Source organism: Sminthopsis crassicaudata, chromosome 3 (assembly GCF_048593235.1).
Source record: "Sminthopsis crassicaudata isolate SCR6 chromosome 3, ASM4859323v1, whole genome shotgun sequence".
NCBI lineage: Eukaryota > Metazoa > Chordata > Mammalia > Dasyuromorphia > Dasyuridae > Sminthopsis > Sminthopsis crassicaudata.
Window position 1 is genome coordinate 634,851,949 of NC_133619.1, and position 24,335 is coordinate 634,876,283.

The following is a 24,335-nucleotide window of genomic DNA, read 5'->3' on the forward strand; positions in this document are numbered from 1 at the left end:
CCCCTCTCTCCTGCTGAATCTTAGCCATCCTATGAGTTTCACTTTCTCCATCAATTCTGTGCTCCCCTAAGGACCCCTGAATTTTCTTTTGTCCAACCTCCTCAAACTCTGACTCTCTATGGTTGGTTAACTTGAACAAAATTTGTCTCTATGAGGTCCCACTTCCAAGCTCAGGCTTGCGCTATCTATTGCAGTTGCCCCTTCCCCACTCACCAGGGTGCATGCGGACCGTCTGGCAACTGCGAGGCCCCGTGTGACTCTGGTAGATGGGCGTCACACACACGTGGTTGGTAGTGCCGGCGGCCAGGCCCGTGAGGATGACGCTGTGGGTCTGCGGTGAGACGCTGAGAAGGGACGGGGGCCCCACCTGCCGTCGGCACCGTACCCGGTAACCCTGGACATCGCCCTCTGCTGAGTCCCATGAGGCCCTCACGGTGCTAGGGCCCAGGCTCTGGAAGTAGAGGCGCCCAATCTTGGAGGCCACTGGCCCCAGGGCAGAGAGGGGGCTGAGGTCAGCAGAGTCCTAAGGGATGGAGAGTCTGGCATAGAAGGGACAGGGACACCGAGGGATGTCCCGGAAATGGAGAAAGGACTCTAGAGGCCATCACACACAAACTGAGGCACAGTGAGATTATGACTGGGCCAGACTCACATGCTACAAGTGAGGAAGGCTTGAAGGCAGGTCTTACCCACAGGGAGATGACACCTCTTCATTAAGCACCCCTTATGTGTAAAATACTGTATTGGAAGGACAAAACTGGCTGAAACATAGCCCCAAAGCTCCCATTCCCACCCCAATAATCTTTCCTCTGTTCCACACCATCTCTGGCCTATAAGTATTGCTATCACTTCTTCTTTTTCCTCTTCTTTTAAAATCAGATTTGTGATTCCATCCCGGTTGGAATCAGCGAGAAATTCCTCTGCCGGTACGTAAGAGAATTGAGGCCCAGAGAGGTGAAGTGAGTAGCTTAACTTCACACAGCCAGGATGGGAGAGGGGCAGATATGAACCTTGGCCTTCTGCCCCCCAAAGCCAACCTTTTCTCCATTGTTGAACCTAAAACAGGCACTAAACGCCTGTTAGTGGAATAAGTGGCGCTCCTCCCTGCTAGGACAGACTGAGGAGGGCCCTGCCTGGTGGGTCTGCTCTGAACCCCAGATCCTTGTTCACCTTGCCCCCCCCCCTATCCTCCGCTAGTCCCTCCTCACCTTCGCGTACAAGCTTTAGCCGACAGAGCTTTCTCTCGGCCAGAGCGATAGACGGCAGCCACGGTGACCAGGTAGGTGGTGTTGGGAGACAGGTTGTCCAGCGTGGGTGCTGTTCTCGGTGGCGGGCACCTCGAGGAGTTGGGCTTTGCCCCCAGGCAGGGGTCCGTACAGGACCTCGTACCGGAGCACGCTCGCAGGAGTCGGGGCCCAGCTCACATGAAAGCTCTGAGGCTTTGAGTGGGAGATGAGGATCCGGGATGGGCTGATCTCTTCTGTAGGGCGTGAGGGTACATGTGTGAGGAGGCCTGAAGCCCCAGATTTCTCCCCTTCCCAACCTAGCATCCCTTCATTCTATTCTGTGGGAAGGATTCCTTTTCCAATCCCCAATTCTTCTGCTCGGGGCATCTCCACATTCCCCCTCTTCCTTGGATGGGGGCATTCTCTGTGATTTACCAAACCCTTCCTCCTCCCTACATCCTCAGGGGCTGGGGACAGGGATAGATCTGCTTCTATGGCCACCCAGCTCTTCTTCTCCCTCCCTCCATTTATCCCCAGGAGTCTCACCTTCCAGAGGTGGTGACTTGGATAGTCTGTGGGGCCAGGTAGTGTAGGTTGGACTCCGGCACACAAGACCACCTTGTAGGTGGTACTGGGTTCCAGGCCATCCCAGAACCAGCTGGTCTCATTCCCAAGCAAGTGGCGGCTCTGCTTGGCGCCAGGATTGGTGCTGGGGAGCCACCTCCAACAAGTAGTAGCCAGAATCACCAGACAGCAGGGGCGGCCATACCAGGCGGAAGCTGTGAGATGTCACCTCAAGCAGCATGAAGTTCTTGGGGCCGCATTGCCTCTGGCCAATAGTAAGAAAAGAGAGACACAGGGGAGAGAGAGGGGGGAGGGAGGGAGGGAGGGAGGGAGAGAGAGAGAGAGAGAGAGAGAGAGAGAGAGAGAGAGAGAGAGAGAGAGAGAGAGAGAGGAGAGAGAGTGTGTAAAGCAACACCACCTCCAAGAAGCCTTCCCAGATGAGCCAAGTTTCTCTTTCTGGCCATAGCCACTTCCTCCTCTACCCTCTCATTTCCTCTGCTTTAATCCCCAAGTTCTTCCTGTCTCCTTTAGGGGTTCAGTAACGAAGGACTCTTTCTCCTTTTTATCTTTCCCATGATGACCCTAGCAGGGAAGGACCAACAAGGTGGATGTGGTTCATTCAGATTTTTTCCAGCAGTCACGGAAGGGGTTAATACAGTTTGGGAAAGGCCTGTGAGCTTTCATTTTCAGTTTTTAGTGGCCCAGTGGCAGCTTCCCTCCCAGCATCCTCTTGAGGAGGACCCTCTGTCTAGTACACTCAATAAGGGCTTAAAGATCCTTCTTCCTGGCAAGCCCCTGCCCTGGGGTCTGAGGACATAAGACTGTAGCCAAATCCTCCCCTTCCTGAGTGCTGCTTTTTCACCTGTATACCATATCCTATACCTTCCCCCGCCATGTCTGGAGCTGGGAGGGCCCTCAGCAGCTGACTACTTCAACCTTTCCACTTTGCAGATGAGGAAGCTGACCCCTCAGAGGTTAACTGCCGGGCCCCAAATCACAAAGTAAGAAGCATCAGAACTTGAATCCAGCTCCCGGAACTCCACCGTACCATGTTGCTTCCCCAGTGAGCTACAGTGGGCCTAGGACTCGCCCCAGCTCCGCCCTGGCAACTGTCCTACCGCTCAGTCTGGCTGGTCCTCCAGAATCTCAGTCTGAGGACTTTGGGTCTCTCCCTGAGCATGGGCAGAGGCTCCAGGCAGGACTAGGTCACTTGGAGTTGGGACCCATTCCTCCTCCTTCCCCTAGGGACCAAGAGACTTGGGTTCCCAGCTCCCAAGGCCCCGTCCAGATGCCAGGCAGAAGGCCATGGGTTTTAGCATGCAGGTAGTGGGGAGCTAGGGAAGGTTTGGGGCAGAGAACTGAGTAACCCAGAGTCTTTGGTATATTAGGAAAAGCTGATGCAATGATTCATGGGCCAGATGGAGCCCGGGTCATAGCCCCCCGCTGCCAGCCCTGCAGACTTTGACTTTTGCCACCAGTGCTGAGAGCCAGCCCTGAAAGAGCAGGAGGACCCCGCCCTCCTGCTTCTTCTGGCCCCGCTTGCTGCCTTGGGATCCTCCCCAGGATGGAGCAGCCCATTCCAGTGCTCCGGTCTCCAGCACATGACCCTCCTCCTTTCCTCAGCGCTTGGAGGCCAATGATTAACCCAGAGACAGGACACAAGAATCCTGATTTCTGGCATGTTCCCGCAGCCCCAGCTGGCCGGGGCTGGCTCCAGGAAGAATGCCAGGGCCCCAGCCCACCTGCTGGGCAGCCCCCCTCCCCAGCCCCTGCCCTTCCCTCTGGGGGAGGTACAGACTCCAGCGCCTTAGCATTTCCCATTACCGCTCTCCTGAGCTATTGCATCAGCCCTAACCAGTCCTCAAAACTGCCTCACAAGAATAATCTTCTGCAGTGGACAGAGCACCAGGCCTGAAGTCAGGAGGACCTGAGTTCAAATCTGGCCTCAGACACTTAATCTTGGGCAAGACACTTAACCCCAAATGCCTCAGCAATATAAAAAAAAAAAAAAAAAAAAAAAGAATAACCTTCCTCATCATCAAAGACTCAAGAGCATGGCAATCCCCTCCCCCTTAACCTTCCATGGCTTCCTGCCCCCCCCTTCCCCCCGCCACACAATGAAACCCAAGGTCTCCATCTGGCAGGCAAGATCTCCCCTCGAGGTCCCCGATGTCTTTTCTACTTCCCTACCCAGAGTCCCTATGGCTAATGGTCAATTTCAGCCAGCTGGCATTATTAGGATCCAGCCCAGCCTTCGGCCCTTCCTGAATCCTGACTTTTCCCGCCCTTCTTTCCTGATCCTTCGAGGTCGAATTCAGTGCTGTCCACCTCTTCCACGGAGTCTGCCCTGCCCACGACTCCCTCCTTGGAGCTTAGAGACGGATCATAAATGAGCCTCCTATCTCCAGACTACCTAAGCTCCCAAGAGCTGGGACAAAGTCCACCACGTGGCCCGTCTCCCTGCCCCATCCCCAAGTCAGGAAAGCTCAGCATTAGGGCCGCTTGCTCCTCTCTCAGATGAGGGCCTTTCATTTTGGGAATGACAAACGGAACAGGCTATAGTTTTAGGACTTTTGGGGGTCTCTTCCTGCTCTAATGCTAGACCCTCTGCCAGAAGCCTGATTCTCAAAGGTCAAAATGATTGTAAAGTGCTTGCAGATCTTTACGTGTTACATAAAAGAAATCTCCCTTTAAGGCTCCCGTTCCTCCAGAGCTCAACAATCTTCGATGGCTCCCTCTTGCCCGCTGAGTGAAGTTCCGTCTAAGGCGCCAGCTTTCCAGCGTTATGGCATATCACTCCCTTCATGCTCTCTAGGCCTTGCCCAGCTGGCTCAGCTACCATGAGCCGCCAACACAACATGCTATTCTTTTGCAGCACACTCCAGTCCCTAAGCCCGGAATGCCCTCCCTCTCCCTGCTATGGTCCCTCTAAAGCCCAACTCAAATGGTGCCTCCTCTAGGAAGCCCTCCCTGATTCCCCGTCAGGAACAACCTTCCTCTGAGGGCCCCTCCAGGGCTCATCCCAAGAGGGACGTCTGCTGCCCTTGTCTCGGCTTGTCTCTGAAGCGGCTCCACCTGGAGAGCCCTCGGAGGAGAGAGGCCATCAGCTTCTCAAACTTCCTGTTATACTGCAAAAACATACACACACACTACACAACCCCAGACACACATACTACACACACACCCAAACTCACAAACACCACAGACACACTACACAACTCTAGACCCATACTATATACTCACATACATACTGTACAACCCCAGACACACACAATACACTCACATATACACAACAGACACTCCACACATATATCACACGTATCACACAATAAACACGCGCTGCATATACTATACACTCCCACATACAACACACACACAAGTTCAAATACACCACATACACACAAACTCACACCACACGCTCATACCACATATACCATACATTCACACATACCACATACACACTCCACACAACATACCACAAACACACTACCCGTACAAATTCACATACATACCATACACACACAGCCACGCATATAAATCCACACCACGCATAGATAGATACATACACTACTCACACACATACACACCCATCACACACTCACACATACCACCCCCATACACGTGCCACACATAAACTGACGCCACACCTTATATACCATTCCCATACTTATATACACACACACCAACACTACACACACATACCACAAACACCACACACACACACACACACTATCACACCCTCACACACACGCACATATCACACACATCCCCAACGCCCCCAATGGTGTGTTCCACACATACTTCAAAGACTTGGGATTTCCCGATTGGGGCACTCCCTTTCCCAACACATGACTTGGGACTCACCCCTCACCATGAGGTAAAAGGGCTTCTGGAATCGCTCTAATCTGCAGATTTATCAGCCAGCCAGTGCACCGACCTGCCCCAGAGGAGTCGACAGGCACAGGCATTCCTCCCCAGCACCTACTACCTTCTACACACTATCCCCTCGCCAGCGGGACAGAAGCAAAGGGAAAAATGACAGCTGCCCTCAGAGGCCTTATATTCTTTCAGGGAGCAGCAAACATCACTTACAAGCAATTGGGGGATCAGGAAAAGTCTCATGTGGGGAAAAGGGTCTGTGAGCTAAGATCTGAAGAAAATCAAGGCTTCTAAGATGCAGAGGTGAGGAGCAAATGCTTTAATGCATTCCAGGCATGAGGGACAGCCTGAGCAAAAGCACGGAGGGGGGAGATGACAGACAGCATGTCATTTGCGGAGAAAAATCAAGCTCAGTTTGGTTGAATGGTTGCTATTGTTTTTCCTTTGTTCTCAAAGAGGAGCGTCCATCAGGGAGGTAAGGCCATGACTTGGACTGAAGCGACAGAGGGCTGTGCAAGGTCACCAGCCTCACTTTCTCCTCCTCTGGAGGAATCTAGTGACCAGATATAGATCAGGACGACTGGAGATGGTTGGAGACCTTGATCTTTTTAAGCTAAGATCTTTTCAGAGGCCTCAGTTTGACTGAGGTAACACCCATTCGGTGATTAAGGCTAGGTGAGAACTGAGGCAAAGAATGACTTTTTTTTTTACTTACCCCCCAAAAAACCAAATGTGATCAATCTAGGAGGGGAAAACCCTCAGTGTTTCTGATCAAAAGAGAAACAATTGGACAGTAGAATATTTGAAGGGGATGTATAATATATATGATATGATATGATATGATATGATATGATATGATATGATATAATAATATTGCAAAGGCAGGTTGGGGCCAGGTAGTGAAGGGCCTTAAATACCAAACAGAGAAATGGGGAGTCACTAAAGTTTATTATGTGACCAGATATAGATCAGGACGACTGGTGATAGTTGGAGACCTTGATCTTTTTAAGGTAAGATCTTTTCACAGGCCTCAGTTTGACTGAGGCAATACCCATTCGGTGATTAAGGCTAGGTGAGAACTGAGGCAAAGAATGACTTTTTTTTTTTAATTAAAAAAAAAAGCCATGATCAATCTGGGAGGGGAAAATCCTCAGAGTTTCTGAACAAAACAGAAATAATTGGACAGTAGAATATTTGAAGAGGATGTATTATGTATAATATAATATAAAAATTATATATATATGGTATATATGATAAGACTGCAAAGGTAGGTTGAGACCAGGTAATCATTAAAATTTATCATGCGGGGAAGTGACATGATTAAGCCTGAGATTTAGGAATAACACTTTGGTGGATGGGTGGAGAAGGATTAGAGCAAGGGTTCTCAAACTATGGCCCCTGGGCCAGATGCGGCCCACTGAGGACATTTATGCGGCCCACAGGTTTATGGCAAATGGGCTGAGGGGCGGAGACAGAGTGTGAGCTTTTGTTTTCACTAGAGTCCGGCCTTCCCACAGTCTGAGGGACAGTGAACTAGCCCCCTATTTAAAAAGTTTGAGGACCACTGGATTAGAGAAAGGAGAGACAGAGAGATGACCAAGTCACTGCCATAACAGGTAAAAGATGAACTAGAGAGATAGTAGCCTCGGGAGTGGAAAGAAGGGGGAGAAAAGAGGGAGATACAAATAACACCTGATTTGCTCCAGGAGATGAAGGAGAGGGAAGAGTGAAGGATGACAGGACTCAGGCCAGCAGCTTCCCACCCATACCCAACCCACTCTGGGCTTATGCTCAGCTCAGCATCGAAGGACGCCCTAGTGAGACATGAGAAGGCACAATGGGTAATTGCTTCCTAATTGGTCCCCCATACATCTGTCAAAGTAACCTTCGGAAACCACAGTCACCATATTATCCTTCTGCTCTAAAATCTGTGGCCTTGGTTATAATACAAACTGGACTTTCACGTCCTCCACTGTCCAAGTTCAACAACACACCTTTGCTGGCTGATTCCATATCACTCCCTTCCATGTCGACATTTTTCCGTTCTAACTTGCCTATGAGCCAATTCTCCAGCTCCATATTCCATCTCTCACTTCTACACCTTTGCCCGACTGGGATTCATTCTTTCCCTTCCCTCATTCCTGCTCTTAGAATTTTAACTTCCCTTATCTTTGTTTGGTTGACACAATTTATTCAAAATCTGTTCCTGACTTCCCACTTTCCTGTTGGAACAGAGGAATGAATGTGGTGGGAAGAGTGCTGAATTTAGAACCCAAGAAACAGGAATCATTTCAATTAGTTGAGCCTCAGTTTCTTCAACTGTATAATGGAGGATTCAACCCAGAAAACTCTGTCTGTAACCCTATAACTGATTTCAAATGACTTTGTATCTAGTTAGTCAAATACATACTAAGTATCTCACTGTGGCCCCTGCAGAGGATTGCTCATTTTTGGCTTCTGGCTCTGGCACCTTGAAAGCTAGGTGGCGCCATATATATATAGAACAAGGGCTCTGATGTCAGAAGGACCTGAGTTCAAACCCAGCCTCAAACACTTCCCAGATTGCCTCCATAATAAAATAAATAAATAAATAGAAATTAAAATTTTTAAAAAGAGAAAGTAGTGGGGGTACTTATAACTATTTGGATGAAAAAAGGAAAGACATTTCCCCCAGCCCCTCCAGGAAATTCTGCCCTCGGATCCTCATGCTTTCTGCCCACAGCTTGGGTCCCAGAAACTAAGCCTACCAAGGATGGAGCCCCGCAGCTCAGGGACGATGATTTGCAAGTCATCCACATCCACAAAGCGCAGGTGCTTCTCGGGGGGCTGGGAGGCGGCAGCAGAGAGGTCCAGGAAGTTGCCTCGGCCAGTGCTGACGATGAAGACGGTCACCCCCATGTCCTTGAGTGCCTGCATGGGGACCTGCGCCTCGTTGCTCGAGCCACCGTCGGTCACCCACACCAGCACCTTGCGCACTCCAGGCCGAGCGCCCGCCTTGCTGGTGAGCAGCTGCTCTTTGGCCAGATCCAGGGCCAGCCCGGTGTTGGTATCCCCCATCAGCTGCTTGGCGGCCCGGACGGCCTCCTGGGCAGCAGCTCCTGAGCGGTACCGGTCAAAGGGGAACTCGACCGTAGGCTTACTGCCCACAAGTACCATGCTGGTTTGCACAGCCCCTGAGCCCAAGGGCAGCGACTGCACCAGCTGCCCCACAAACTCCTTCACTCGAGAGAATTCGTAGTAGGAGACGCTGGCTGAGCTGTCCAGCAAGAAGAGGAGGTCACCCTGGGCAGCTGGGGAGTGTGTGGCAGGGCCTGGCAGAGAAAGGGACACAGAGAAGAGAGAGGTCAGCACTGGATCGACAATACTCATTATTGCTAGCACATATAGGGGATTTTTAAGGTTGGCCAAGCCCATCTGGTCTTCATAACAGCTTTGAGAAGTAGGGTTGGGAGGGAAACAAAGAGAGAAGAAAGAAGGCAGGAGAGAGAGGGAAAGAGGGAGAGAGATGAGGAAGAGAGGGAGGGGAGAGAGAGAGAGTGAGAGAAGAGGTGAGAGAAGGAGGAAGAGAGGGAAAGAGAGAAGGAGGGGGAGAGAGGAGGGAAAAGGAGGGAGAGGAGAGGGAAAGGAAAGGAGGGAGGAGGGAGCAAAAGGAGAAGTGGAAAGAAGAGAGGAAAGAAAGAAAAAGAAAGAAAGCTGAAGAGACAGCATGTTGAAGGAGGTGAGAGGAGAGGGGGGGTCCTCCCAGTGACAGCTTGCTGAGATCCTTCTAGGGCCACAGGACCCGAGTGTCTCTGGGTCACTACATTCTGGTGTTTGTGGGCTGGCCCATGCTGGAAGCAGCCCCTGACTTGGGGACAGAAAGATTTGGCTGAGATGACCCTGTGCCCTTCTGGACTGCCTCACTGATACCATGTACTTTAGCCAAGTCCCCCCTTTTCTGTCTCCCCCCAATCTATCTCTTCTTAAAAGCCAAGGAGCACCTGGATGGTCACTTTTAAAGCCCTCCCCGCTCAGACAGGTTGATACCTGGGGTTCTTTCTGAGGTCTGCAGCCACAGGACACGGGCCCGTGCTCAGGCAGCTGTCCATAGCACAAAGCTGGGGGGAGCCTGAACAGCCCCTTCCTCCTACCCTGTCTCACTGGCCCCCAGACTTTCTACTTCAAGGCAAGGGAGACTTGGAAGGACTTCAAAGAAGTCCCGTTCTTCCCACCGCTCCTTCCCAGAGCAGCCCCGTGGCCAGGGAAAGCTGTGATTTCTAAAGGGGCCCTTAGCTGGGGCTCGGACAGGGTCGGCCTTTCACCTCTCCGCTGGGGCATCCCCCTCTCCGCTCCTTTTCTTTCCCCTAAGAAAAGCTGCATTGAAGTAACTCCCGGCTCCCAGGGCCCAGAGGACAATTACTCTTTCTCCTAAAACTAGCCTGGGCTGAGCCTCGAATGCCAGGCAGGCACCGGCAAGAAGGAAACTCCCCACAGGCCCGATCACAGAGAATCGACTTGACCCAAGCCAGCTGTGGAAAATGGTGGTGGGGGAAGCTTTGAAGGACCAGCCCAGAGGGTCTAATATCGGAGGGAGGTTTAGACACACCTCTGGAGAGAAGGTCTAGACAGGTTCAGATACGATCTCCTGAAACCTAATAACTCCCAATAGGACAAATGGGGGAGAGAACCCCAAATTGAGAAGAGATCGTATTGGCAAATTTTGGACCACTACGCTATCCTATTCTTGGATGTAAGTGACTCCCCCAAAGTGCATTTGTTTTCTTCCAAATTGACATCTAACCAGAAGGCTGGCTTTGTTTCAGACTGACTGTCTGAGCTTAGCCTGAGCAGACTGACTGATTTCAGCCTGAGCTCTGCTTCTCACTGGCTACACAGGGAGCCAGGTGGTTCAGTGGGATAGGAGTCTGGAAGATTTCAGTTCATATCCAGCCTCAGGCTCTAACTAGCTGTGTGACCCTAGGCAAGTCACTTCCCCCTGTTTGCCTCAGTTTCCTCATCTGTAAAATGAACTGGAGAGGGAAATGGATCTTTGCCAAGAAAATTCCAAATGGGGACACCAAGAGACGGAAATGACTGAAATGATTAAACAATAACAAATAGGGAAAGCCTTCTGCCATCACAAGCAATCTGGCAGACACTATAAGCAGACAATAGTCAAACTGGAAAAGGAAGACCCGCTTACTTGCTCCTCCAATGATCTCTCTGGGCCTCAGTTTCCCTATCTGTAAAATGACAGATTTGTAGCAAATGGCCCCAAAGGTCCTTTCCAGCTTTAAATCTACACATCGAGGAGCTTTGTGACAGACCCGCTACTGGGTATATGCCTATTTCACAAATGGGAAAAACGAGGTAAGGGCCGTTTTCCCTTCCCGGTGCCCCCAGCTGCACGTCTATAGAACAAGTATAGCATAGACACAATTTTGCTATTCACGGGGCCTTGGGCACCTGGGTGCAGGTGGTTCGGGGTGTGGGAGGAGGCCCCCCAGACAGTCTCTTCCTGAGCCCCTCCCAGACTTCTTTCCCTGCCCCAGGGCTTCTCAGCACAAAGGGGATGGGGGGGGGGGGAACCAGACTCAGATAATGAGAGTCTCCAGAACTAAAGAGAGAAACAAAGGCCCCCAAAATGACAGCCGAGACAGGTCGGGGAGGGAGGAGGAAGGGAGCCAGAGGGAGTTTCCAAGGCTAAAGAGAGAGGGAGAAGCTGACAGGACATCCCCGGTTCGGTCCGAGGACGGATGCGCCCCGGGCAGGCTGGGGAACTCCGCTGATTTAGGATCTCCCGTGCTTGTCCTCCCTGCCCCAAAGGCATCTGGGAGAGAGGACCCGGAGGGAGGTCCAGCTCACAGCTGCCTAGAGCCAAGGAGCTACATCTGGAAACGGATCTCGGGATGGGGACAGCGCCTGACCTCTCAGGGAGGCCTTTCCGGTGACCGACGGCAGGGAGACCCAGGTGAATGGGCTGATGGGGATGCCTCAATGCTCCCCAAGCCAACGTTTTTTACCCTGGGGAAGGGTCCGCTTTAGCCGGAGTGCTGAATGAGGGGCTTTCCCGCGCCCGGTCCGCAGCCCCCATCTCCCATGTGCCCCCTCTCTCGGAAGGGCGCCCATCCCAAGGCTCTCCGCCCGCCAGCTCCCTCTCCCTCCCCCCACCCCCCTCAGCCGCGGGCGCACACGCTCACCTGGCTCAGGTATGCTCTGCCCCAAAGCCAGCTGCAGGCAGAGGAGGCCTAGGGCCGCCCGGACAATCATAGCGGCCGCCGCCGCGCGGGCTCTCTACCCTGAATCGCCGCCGCCGCGGGACTTGAGCCGGGGACCGGAGGGGCGGGGGCAGCGCATAGTAGGGCCCCCCGGCCCTGGTCCTGCCCTCCACGCGCTAGCGCTGGCTCTGCTGGAGCTGCTGGCGCTGCCACGGCAGCTGCAGCTGGGGCTGGGTCCCGAGCAGCCGAGTCCTTCGTCCTCCTCCTTGTCCTCCTCCTCCTCGCCTCACTCCTCTCCTCTCCTCTCCTCGCTCCCGCCGCCTTCTCGCCTCCCCAGCCCAGACTCCCAGCCTGGAGGAGGGGGTGGGAGGTGGAGGGGAAGGGGGCGGGGCGGCAGCTACTTTAGGAGACCAAGCTCAGGACCCGCCCCTCTTCCCTCCCTCTCCTGGCCCGCCCGCCCCGCCTGCCCACGAGCCCACAGACGGACGCACAGACGCTGCTGACACGTCCACCCGGGACCCTCAGCCGCGCGCGCACGCTCTCTCTCTCCGAGGTGGGGCTGCGGTGTGGGAGGCCCGGCCGCCTCCCCCAGCCCAGGAGGCTCCTCGTGGACCCCGGGCCCCCTTTGGCTCTGAGAGACTTTGGGCCAGCCAAAAACGGGAGCTTGGAGCGGGGAGTAACCTGGAAAGGCCGGCCACGGGCTCGGCCACCGGACCACGTGCTCCTCTCCTCCCGCGGGGCTGCTGAAATCCTGAGCCCGGACACTGCCCGTTCCCGTCTGGGCTCCTGTCCCGGCCCTGCAGCTGTCTGCAGAGTAAAGGGCCATGCATCCACCCGTGCCCCCACCCATCCATCCATCCATCCACCCGTGCCCCCATCCATCCATCCATCCATCCACCCGTGCCCCCACCCATCCATCCATCCATCCACCCATGCCCCCATCCATCCATCCGTCAGTCCATCCATCCATCCACTCATCCTTCCTTTAATCCATCCAACCACCCATCCCTCCATCCATCCCTCCATCCATCCACCCATCTGATCCTGGCCCTAGGTTCTGCTCCAGGAATTCGGAGCTGGAGCTCCCCAAGAGAGAAGGGGAGGTCTGAGCAGAGAGATTCTGGAAGCCCATACAAAAGAAAGGGGCAAGAGGCCCTGGAGGATTTGGAGCAGCATAGGAGTCTGTAGATAGTTTATTTCATCCTTTGTTGTTTTTTTAAATTTATTTTAGCATCACCTTCATTTCCCAATTCTCTTCCCTCTCCAGTCACTCCTTGTAAAAAAAAAAAAAAAAAAAAAATATATATATATATATATATATATATTTAAAGAAGGGAAAAAAAGATCAGCAACACTGGCGAACACATCAGCTAAATTCAATAGTATAAGCAATATTTCAGACAAGTACCCCCCCACCTCTGTAAAAAAGGGCAGGAGATGCATGCTTCTAATAAGATTAGGAAGGTAGGCGGTTCTATTATTATCTTATTTTACAGGTGAAGAAGATGAGACTCAGATACAAGAAGCATTTGCCCATGAGATTGGTTTCCAATTAGACCCAGGTCTCCCAATTTCTAGTCCAACCTGCTTGCCACTTCATCAAGTTGCTACTTGCGATGCTTTCCTATCCAGTATTTCAGCATGTTTGAGGTTTTTTTCTGGGTGTGGGGGACAGGGAATCACCTTTTAAATAAACACTCAAGAAATGCTTCTTAATTGATGGAGTTTAATTACCCCGATTTTACAGACAAATAATCTTCCCTGGCTGCCAGGTGTGACAAAGTGAATGGAGAACAGGGTCTGGAGTCAGGAAGACTTAAGTTCAAACTCAGACTCAGTTCCTAGCTGTGTGATTCTGAGCAAGACACATAATTCTGTCTGCCTCAGTTCCTCATCTGTAACATGAGCTGGAGAAGGAAATGGCAAACCACTCCAGTATCTCTGCCAAGAAAATCCAAATAGAGTCATGAACTGAAAAAATTTCATTTAAAGTCCTGTTCCCGGTGTCTCTTCCTGGAGTCAAGATGAGCCTAGGACGTGGGGCATGGGCGCCTGGCACATAGTAGGTGCTCAATAAATGTTTATTGATTGATTGACAAGCTCTGGGCGATGCTACCAAGCCTGAATGAATTTTAGTATGATCCTAGCTATGATCAGTTCTCTGAGATTTTTCCTTTTCCTTCTCCCAGATATTAGCCTCTCCCCACCTGAAAAAAAAAAACAAACTAGTATTTACTCTGTGTGTGTATGCATGTACATATAAACACATATATACAGAGGCTTATATGTTTTAAATAAATTTTCCAGTCCAAAATCTCACGTTATACACACACACACACACACACACAAATCCTCCAAATAGATACCTATCTAGATATAAAAATTCAAATCGCAAAGAAATAGAGGAGTAAGGAACAACTTTCAAATCTATGGTGATAAAAAGAGTACATGACTAAACAAGGAATGGCATAGGATGGCATGGACAATTTTGGCTGCATAAAACTTTAAAATTGCACAAATCTAATGCAACTAAAATTAGAAAGGAAAAAGATACATGTTATTAAAAAGATATATGTTAAACATGTATAATTCTTCTATACATAGTTCCACATTTATAATGCCGCACGAGAAAAATCAGATCAAAAAGGAAAAGCCTGATTTTAAAATCATAAGACTAAGAGTCATTTCCTTAAAGGATATATGGTCAAAGGGAATAAATAAGGATATTGGATTACTTGTTATTTAGGGGAGAGGGGAGAGAGGGGAGGTAGGAGGCAGGAAGAGAAATTTGGAACACAATGTTTTGCAAGGGTGAATGTTGAAAATTATCTTTGCATGTATTTTGAAAACTAAAAAGCTATTAATATTTTTTAAAAGAACAAAAAAAGAAAAGAGTTTTCAAAGGAAGAAATTGAAGTTATCAATGATCATATGAAAAATACTCTGAATCATGAATAATTAGAGAAATAAAAACTGAAGCAATTCTGAAGTCCATCTCACATCCCCCAGATTGGAAAAAGTGACAAGAAAGGAAAATGCCAGATGATGGAGGGGCTATGGGACAACAGGTACACTACTGCTCTGTGAACTGTGAATTGGCCCAGTCATTCTGGGAAGAAGCTTGGAACTATGCCCAGAAAGTTAGCAAACTGTTCATACCCTTTGAACCCAATATACCATTAGGAGGCTTACACACCAAAGAAATCAAAGAAAGAGGAAAGGAATCTACATGTACAAAAAATATTTATAGCCGGGTTTGTTTTTGTTTTTGTTTTTTTGTTTTTTTGTTTTTGTGACTGCCCAAACTACAGATTAAGGGGCTGTCCTATTTGGGAGTGACTTGACAAAGTTGGGGTAACATTAATTAATGGAATATTATTGTTCCATAAGAAATGAAACCGTGAACAGTTTCAGAGAAATCTGGGAGGACCTCTATGAAATGATGTTGAGTGAAGTGAGCAGAACTAGAACATTCTATATAGTGATAATGACATTTTCTAGAAAGAAAAAAAAAAAAAGTTGTGTTTAATAGAACTCTGATAAACCAGTTCCAGAGAACTGTAAATAAATCATGCCCCTATCTCCACAATGAAGATGAGAAACTTCATATGCAAAAAGAGACATTTTGTTTTGGACATGACTATTGTAGGGCAGTGAGATGGTGCTTTGGGTAAAGTACTGGGCCTGGAGGTCAGGAAGACTTACATTCAAATCTAGCCTCAGACACTTCCTAGCTGTGTGAGCCTGGTCATCAATTGCCTCAGTTTCCTCATCTGTAAATGAACTGGATAAGGAAAGAGCAAACCATTCCAGTATCTCTGCCAAGAAAACTCAAATAGGTTCACAGAGAGTCAGACATGATTGAATAGAATTATGCTTTTTTTTTTTTCTGGATTATGCAGCTATGTATGGAGGGCTTTATATTTCAGGTTTTTTTTTTATTTACTCAATTAAGGAGTGAGAAGTGTCAACGATATGAATTTTTAAAAAAGATTGTTAATTGGAAAAAAAAATTAAATGGTTATCATTTTTTTAAAAGGGGAGGAAAAGCCTTCCAATGACTGGGTACTGTGAGGTATCGCTTTGCTATGTGAGATCTCTATATTTGTGCCCATTTGTGGAATGGGTGGATGAGAACAGTTTGTTCCAAGGGCCAGGAAAGTGTCTGAAACAGGCACAGTGAAGTGTTCAGAGCTTAATCTGACATCTAAGTCACTAAGGTCATCCACTGCATCTGGGGTTGTCTTGATTTTTGTCCTGCTTTTGGAAGAGAGAATGAGGTTGATGACTTTGTGCAACTCTGCCCTCTCCCCCACCTTCTATCTCTCTTTTAGGTTATATATGGACATTTTTTAAAAACATATTTCCCTATGAGTCATGTTGGGAGAGAAAAATCAAAACAAAAGAAAAAACCATAAGAAAGAGAAAAAATGGAAGAAAAAACAAGGCAAAAACAATATGTTTTGATCCACATTCAATCTCTGTGGTTCTCTTTCTGGAGTCAGATGGCATTTTCCATCCAAAGTGTATTGCAATTACTTTGCATCACTGAATTGCTGAGAAAAACTAAGTCTAAGATGTTGCATCATCACACAATCTTACTGCTGCTATGTACAATGTTTTCCTGTTCTGCTCAATTGACTCAGCATCAGTTCATGTAGGTCTTTCCAAGCTTTTTTGAAATCAGCCTGTCCATCATTTCTTATAGAAGAATAATATTCTATTACTTTTATACATCAAAACTTATTCAGCCATTCCCCAACTGATGAGCATCCACTCAGTTTCCAGTTCCTTGCCACTACAAAGAGGGCTGCCACAAACAATTTTGCACATGTGGGTCCCTTTCCGTCCTTGATGATCTCTTTGGGATATAAGCCCAGGAAAAACAAAGCTGGATCAAAGGGTATGCGCAGTTTTATAACCCTTTGGGCATAGTTCCAAACTGCTCTTCAGAATGATTGCTTGAATTCACAACTCCATCAACATGCATTAATGTCTCAGTTTTCCTACATTTCCCCATCATTTATCATTATCTTTTCCTGTCATCCATTTTGATAGATGTGAGGTGGTACTTCAATTCTACCTCTCAAATTCAATTCGCACGGTGATATCATTGGTCCCCTTTGAAAACAAAAAACCGGTAATTTTTTTTTTATTTTTAAAGAAACAAACCAGAAGAGGAAAGCAGCTGGGAGTGGAGGTGGGGAGTCACTAAAGATATATTTAGAGACAACCACAAATATTAAGAAATGAAAAAAGTGACCCAAGAACTTTTCTTTTTTTTTAATTAAAGTTTTTTATTTTCAAAACATATGGACGAATAATTTTTCAACATTGACCCTTTTAAAACCCTGTGTTCCAAAATTTCCCCTCTTCCCTCCACCTCTCCCCCAGATGGCAAATGGTCCAATATATGTTATACATGTTAAAACATATGTTAAATCCAATATATAAAAACATTTATACAATTGTCTTGCTACACAAAAAAAAAAAAGATCAAAAAGGAAGAAAAATGAGTCAGAAAACAAAAAATGAGCAAGCAAATAACAACAAAAAGAGTGCAAACCGCTGTGATCCACACTCAGTTCCCACAGTTGTCTCTCTAGGTGCAGATGTCTCTCTCCATCACAAGATCATTGGAACTGGTCTCAATCACATCTTTGCTGGAAAGAGTCACATCCATCAGAATTGATCATCTTATAATCTTGCTGATATTGTATATAATGATCCCTTGGATCTGCTCGTTTCACTCAGCATCAGTTCATGTAGGTCTCTCCAAGCCTCTCTGTATTCATCCTCCTGAACTCAGGGCTGGTGCTCTATCCACTGCGCCACTAGCTGCCCCCTCTGTATTCCTCCTGCTGGTCATTTCTTACAGAACAATAATATTCCATCACATTCATATACCACAATTTACCCAACCATTCTCCAATTGATGGGCATCCACTCACTTTCCAGTTTTTGGCCACTATGAAAAAGGCTGCCATACCCAAGAATTTCTTTTTCTTCTTCTTCTTCTTCTTTTTTTTTTTTTCTGAGTCAGTTGGGGTTAAGTGACTTGCCCAAGGTCCCACAGCCAGGAAGTGTTAAGTGTCTGAGATCACATTTGAACTCGGGTCCTCCTGACTTCAGGGCTGGTGCTCTATCCACTGCTCCACCCAGCTGCCCCCTTCCCAAAAACTTCTCATGGCAGTTTACAGTCTCCAAAATCAAGCCCCTCTTTTTGACATTTCAAACCTTCCACATTCTGGCTCACAGGGACCTTTCCAAGCCTGCTACATATCACCATCTTTCATAAACTGGACAACCTAGCCGGAATGGTTTCTGCTGTTTCTCCCCCTTGGTGTTCAAGGCCTGACTCTGTGCCTTTGTCCAGGCTGGGTCCCCCGCCTGGAATGCCCTCCCTCCTCACTGTCAGGCTTAGAATCCTGGCAAATTTCCTTCAGAGCTCATCTCCGCCAGGTCTTTCCTGATCCCCTCATCCACCAGTGCCCTCCCCAACCTCTATTACTTTGATTTTCCTTTTTATTTTTTTCCCTTTCTCCTTATACGTGTACCCCTTGCTTCCCGTAACGGAATGAAGCTCCCGGAGGGCAGGGCCATTGTCAGTTTTCTTTAGACTCCCAAGGCCCAGCGAGGACCGGAACTCTTAATAGATACTTAGTGACTTTATGGCTCCTGAAAAGAAAACAAAAAACCATTCAGTAGCTTTGAAGTCCGAGAAGCTGCGTTGCATCCGCTTGGGCCCCGTATCCCTCTGAGACAAATCCTTTTTACCACTTTGCCTCAGTTTCCTCAGTTTTCCAACGGGGAGGGGGAGGGGCACCCCGAAGGCCCCCGGGGCTTTCCAGCGCTAACCCAGCGCTCCCGGAGGGGCGGGGCAGGCGGGAGGCGGACTTGCGCGCGGAGGCTCGCTAAGTCTGGTTTCTGCACGGGACACCTGGGCGGGGCAGGCAGAAGCTCCGATCCGCCCCGCTCCCCTCCCAGGGGAGGATGTACAGTGGGACAAAGCAGGGAGGGGGTTCTGGGGGGAAGCCCTGGAAGGCTGGGGGCGGGGGGCGGGGACGCGGCTTCGGAGCTTTTCCTTCCTTCTCTTCCTGGCAGGTGAGAGCGGATGGGGATAGGGGGCGGGAGGAGAGAGTCTGACTTTGCCTAAAAAGGGAAATCTCCCACTAGGGAGCCCGAGAGCGTCGGCTGCAGGAGCTCTCGCCAGGAACTGGCGGGACGCCGTGCCGGGAATCCTGGCGGCTCCCGACTTCCCAGGGGGCTTGGCGGGGCTGCACCGCTGAGGATCTCGGTCGTGCCCCCTCCCCCCACTCCTCCCTCCGCTCCAGGTGCTTCCTGTCTGTGCCACATCCAGCCCGAGTGCAGGGGAAGGAGCAGGGGGGTCGGAACCAGGAGCAAGGTCATGGCCGAGGGCTGCTCCCTAACGGCCATAAAGACCCCAATAAAATCGGGTCTCATCCGCCCTTCTGAGCTCAGCCACCCCAAAGAGAAAGCAGGAGGGCGGGCTGGGGGGGAGCCGAGGGGACAAGGGGAGAACATGGCAGGCTCGGGGGAGCCGAGGGGACAAAGGGGTTCAAGTTAGGGAGAGACACCTCCCAACTAAGAGGCTGGCTTAAAATGGGGCAGAGGCAGGACTTTAAGCAGGCACTTTGCTGGCCCCCTCAAGCCCCCCCAATTTGACTTGCCAATCTGGGGCTAAGGGGAGCCTAGCAAGGGTTGGGAGGGAGGAGGATGAATGGGCACTCAGGCCTCCGGAGAGCAGAAGGGACCCTCAGGGAGCGGGGAGAATCTGTGCCTCTGCCCGAGCCCCCAAGAACTCCCAGACAACTCTGCTGGCCCCCTGAGGGGCAACTCCCAGGATGGGCTTGCAGGTCTCCGGAGTACCCGGATTAAAACGAGGAATCTCCAGATCATACCATATTTGGATCAGTGGAAGAACTAGCGAAGTTCCCTTGGGGAAGAGAAGGCCTGTGGGAAACATGAAAGTAGTGTCCAAGTATTTGAAAGGCTGGAGGCCAGGTAAAAGGGCTGCTTTTTGGTCCTATAGAATAGACTTATGAGCAATGGGTGGAATCTTCCTACTCCTGCTATTTGCTGCCTAAGGACATTGTCCATTTTTGGCCTCAGTTTCCCAATCTGTAAAAGGCATGGGTTGAACTAGTTGACCTTTAAGACCCCTTCTGATTCTAAACATGTGATTCTTTTTCTCAGCTGTAGCAAATTTAGACTGGATATTAGGGGAAAGTGCCTGATATATAGAGGTACTCAGAAGAAGGACTGGGCTCTCTTGGGAGTGGTGGGTTCCTATCTAGTCTGTCTATGAAAGGCTGGATGAGGACTTGGGGATATTGCAAGGGAATTCCTGGTCAATGTAAGCTGGACTAGATGGTCTCTGACCTCCTCTGCTCCAGCTCTATGAGTTTTGGAGATTGAAGTTCAGCTTGGTCCGAGGAGGATGGGGAGGGCTCATAACTCTTCCTTGGGCCAGACTTTCAGCAACCATTTTATTTTTATTTATTTTGCTGAGGCAACCAAGGTTAAGTGACTTGCCCAGGGTCACACAACTAGGAAGTATTAAGTGGCTGAGGTTACATTTGAACTCAGGTCCTCCTGACTTCAGGGCTGGTGTTCTATCTACTTCACTACCTAGCTGCCCCAACAACCATCTTATTAAATATAATGTGCCAACTAGATGGCAAAGTGGATGAAGTATTGGCTTTGTAGTCAGGAGGACCTGAATTCAAATCTTACTTAAGACTTCCTAGCTGTGTGATCCTGGGCAAGTCACTTAACTCCAAATGACTGGCCAAAAAAAAACCAACAAAAAAATCATAACATGCCAGATAGAAAGATAAAAAATGAAATGTTCTCTGCCTTTAGGCACTCCAACAAGTGCTGGAGATGCATTTTCTTCCTCAGGCTGCCATTTAACCAGCCTTGTGCTATTTGGCAAATCCTTTTTCCACCTCAGAATTTCCGAATCTGTAAAAGAAGTGTGGATTAATTGACCTGAGACTCCTCCCAGTTGCAAATATCTGTGTGTAGGGTTTTTCTCCTTTGGGGGTCTCCCCTCTCAGTCATCCCCAGTTCCTGGGTTCCTAATCACACTTCTCCCAGTCCTCTCAGGACCACAGGGTCCTGGGGCAACGTCAATTCCAGGAGTGTCCCCACTTTCACCTGCCTTTGGCCCATCTCTCTCCCATCCCCATGGCTTCTTTTCCTCATTCTTGTCCCTGCCAGGTTCTAGCCTGCTTCAAGCTTCCTCTCCCCATCTTGGGTCTCCTGCCCAGCCGCACCCTCCACCAGGCCCTCAGTCTGGCTCAGGCACTTACAGTCACACCTCGGCAATGACGAGCTGTTTCCGTCCCTTCCTGGAAAAAATGAGCTGATCTCAGTGACTAAGTCTCCTCGGAGGAGCCGCTCCCCTTCATTACCACCCCACCATCCTAAGCCTTGAGGGGAAACCAGCCAAGAAGGGGAGAAGCTCTGAGAGTTGAGGTGAACAAGGACCTAGTTCCTAGACTGCCAGGCTGAGTTCCCCCAACCCCCCTCAGATGCCCATCCCTCCCTTTACTCTATCTGGGACCTTGAGTCATCCCTTAGCGGTACCTTGGCATTTGTATTCCTGTTGAGCCTGTGCACAGCACTAGGCACTCAGCAAATGGGCCATCCAAAATCTGAGCTCTCCTGGATTTTCCTTTCCACCCTCCTTTTGAGTAGCCTTCTATATTGGGCACTTTCCCCTAACATCCAATCTCGCTTTGTTACTCCTGCAAATAAATTGCATGCTTAGAAGCAGAAGGGACCCTAGAGGTCAACTAGTTCAACCCATCCATTTTACAGATTGGGAAACTGAAACCAAAGATGGAAAATGTAGTGGTCTTCTGACCTTTCCTTAGTTTGATCTATTAACCAAGCATTGACTAAGCAAACACTATGTGCCAAGGACAGACTCACATTTGGGATATTTGGGATGGGGGGATGACAAAGACAGTTCCCACTCTACGGGGGCATAGACCATGTAAATAGATAAGTATAGAGTATAGATATGATTGTATGAAGACAGAGGGAGGCAAAGGGAGAGCATTAAGGACTGGTGAGGTCAGCAGAGCATCCTGTAAGAGGTGACATGGAAGCTTTTCCTGGAAGGAAGCCAGTCTATCACCTGAGAACCAGATGAGAGCATGGAAGTCCCCCCATCACCCGAGAAACAAGGATGAGGCTCAGGATGAAGAGGCTTCCAGTTCTCCCCTCTGAAAAATCTAGTTTCCTTATATGAAAAATATAGGAATTGAACTACATAATCCACTCCCTAAGGGCCCTTCCAGCCCTAAAAGGTTTGCCAAACTCTGAAAAGAAATCTGGAAACATTGGCTAATTATAATGACCAAATTAGGCCTCAAGCAAGAGAGGAGAGTTCTCAGTAAAAGTGGGAGGGAGGGAAGAGAAGAAATAAGCATTTATTAAATGCCTACTGTGTGGCTGGCAGGGGAGTAGTTGGTACAGTGGATAGAACATTAGGTCTGGAGTCAGGAAGCTGAGTCTTCCTGAGTTCAACTGTGGCCTCAGACACTAGCTGGGTGACCCTGGGCAAATCACTTTATCCCATTTGCCTCAGTTTCCTCATCTGCAAAAATGAGCTGGAGAAAGAAATGGCAAATCACTATAATGTCTTTGAGAAGAAAACCCCAAAGGGGGTCGGGGAGAGTCCGACATGACAGAAATGACCCAGCACCATGTGCCACATGCTGAGCTAAGCATCTTACAGATTTTATCTCAGTTACTCCTCACAACAATAATGTAGGAGAGGGGCTGTATTATCTCCATCTTACAACTGAGGGAACTGAGGCAGAGAAAAGATAAATTACTTTCCCAGGATCATACAGCCTGTAGGGTCTGAGGCTGGTTCTATCCACTGTATCACTTAGCTGCCTCTAAGTAAGTGGAGTGTGGAATATGGGTGTGGAACACCGCATATACAGGGCATCCTAAAAGTTTTATTGCAGTTTTACCACAGCCAGACGTGGCTGATTTATTGCATAGCATTTTAAAAAGTCTTCCCTGTTCCAATAGAAAGCTTACTGTGAGAGTAAAGGATACGAACAGCTTAAAAAGAAGGGAAAGGGGACTGCTAGGTGGTGCAGGAGATAGAGCAGTGGAGTCAGGAGAACCTGAATTCAAATCTGGCCTTAGCGTCGTACTGATTGTGTGACCCTGAACAAGTCACTTAGCCCTAATTGCGAAGAAGGAGAAGAAGAAGAAGAAGAAGAAGAAGAAGAAGAAGAAGAAGAAGAAGAAGAAGAAGAAGAAGAAGAAGAAGAAGAAGAAGAAGAAGAAGAAGAAGAAGAAAAGAAGAAGAAGAAGAAGAAGAAGAAGAAGAAGAAGAAGAAGAAGAAGAAGAAGAAGAAGAAGAAGAAGAAGAAGAAGAAGAAGAAGAAGAAGAAGAAGAAGAAGAAAGAAGAAGAAGGAGAAGAAAAGTGCTGAAAGATGCCTTTTTAGATCACTTGGCCTATTTCCCCTCATGTGGCATTATTCCAAAACAATAATTAAGCCCCACTCCATCCCCATTGGTAGTCTAGCTTAGTGGATAGAGTATTAGCCTAGGAGTCGAGAAGCCCCAAGTTCAGATTCTGCCTGTGACACAGCCTGGCTGGATGACTCTGACCAAGTCTCTAAGTTACTGATGCGTGGTTGATCCAATTAATGGAGAGAATTTCCACATCACAAGTTCCCCACACTACTAATGAAATCACATGTCCACACACACACAAACACACACACACATACACAATTTTTTTTTTTTTAAAGAAAGTCTCCAAGCTATTATATAGCTTTCCTTTCTTCAGAATAATTTCACATACTTACAGCTCAGCAAGAGCACTGGGTTTAGGTTCTGCCATTGTGTTGCTGTGCAATCTCTGGGAAGTCCCTTTCCCTCTCTGAGTCACCCTTTATAAAGGGGAGAATGATGCTTTTTCCCTGGGGCTGTAGGGAGGATCTGAGTGATTATGACAGGACTTTTAACTTGTAAAATCTTGGAGATTATCCTCTACCCGAGGACCCTGAACAATCAGCTGTGGTCTTTACCAAAGTCTCTTTGAGCAGAGATTCTCCCCTTAGGCCATATGTGGTGGTGAGAGCAAAGAAAGGGGCTTGTGGAAGCAGTACTGGCCCGAGGGGACCTTGGCTGCCCACAATGTCCTCTCTGATGGGAGTCCCTCCCCATGTCCCCTAGTGTCACAGCGATTTCCTTGTCTCCTTGTCCTCAATCCCCCCCAAGCCGTCCCAGATCAGCACTCTTGGGGAGCAGTCACAGGATTTCAGACTGAGGAGGGGCCTCAGAAGCCCATCGAGGCAACAGGCCCTTGTGTGCTTAGCATCTCTGGAAGCAAATCTCAGTTGCCATGTTAGCTTTTAAGGCTTTTCATCCTTGGGCCTCTACTTACCTTTCCAAGCTTATGAC

General features: G+C 49.0%; 1 protein-coding gene and 2 long non-coding RNA genes across 3 annotated transcripts; 1 reads left to right on the forward strand and 2 right to left on the reverse strand.

Annotated features, from left to right (window-relative positions):
• Positions 1-350: 350 nt before the first annotated feature.
• On the reverse strand, positions 351-12,340 carry VWA1 (von Willebrand factor A domain containing 1). The gene is given in 8 exon segments (XM_074306581.1): positions 351-1,312; positions 1,314-1,561; positions 1,777-1,834; positions 1,836-1,943; positions 1,945-2,022; positions 2,024-2,055; positions 8,417-8,980; positions 11,849-12,340. Coding segments are annotated over 8 exon segments (1,266 nt in total). The 5' UTR covers positions 11,919-12,340; the 3' UTR covers positions 351-1,204.
• LOC141564280 (uncharacterized) lies at positions 10,843-13,531 on the forward strand. Its single transcript, XR_012488610.1, has 3 exons — positions 10,843-11,018; positions 11,475-11,619; positions 13,363-13,531. It is a non-coding gene; the product is annotated as an uncharacterized LOC141564280 (long non-coding RNA).
• Positions 13,532-17,231: 3,700 nt separating this feature from the next.
• On the reverse strand, positions 17,232-23,780 carry LOC141564276 (uncharacterized). The gene is made up of 3 exons (XR_012488607.1): positions 23,738-23,780; positions 21,205-21,243; positions 17,232-20,854 (listed from the first exon to the last, which is right to left on the reverse strand). It is a non-coding gene; the product is annotated as an uncharacterized LOC141564276 (long non-coding RNA).
• Positions 23,781-24,335: the final 555 nt, after the last annotated feature.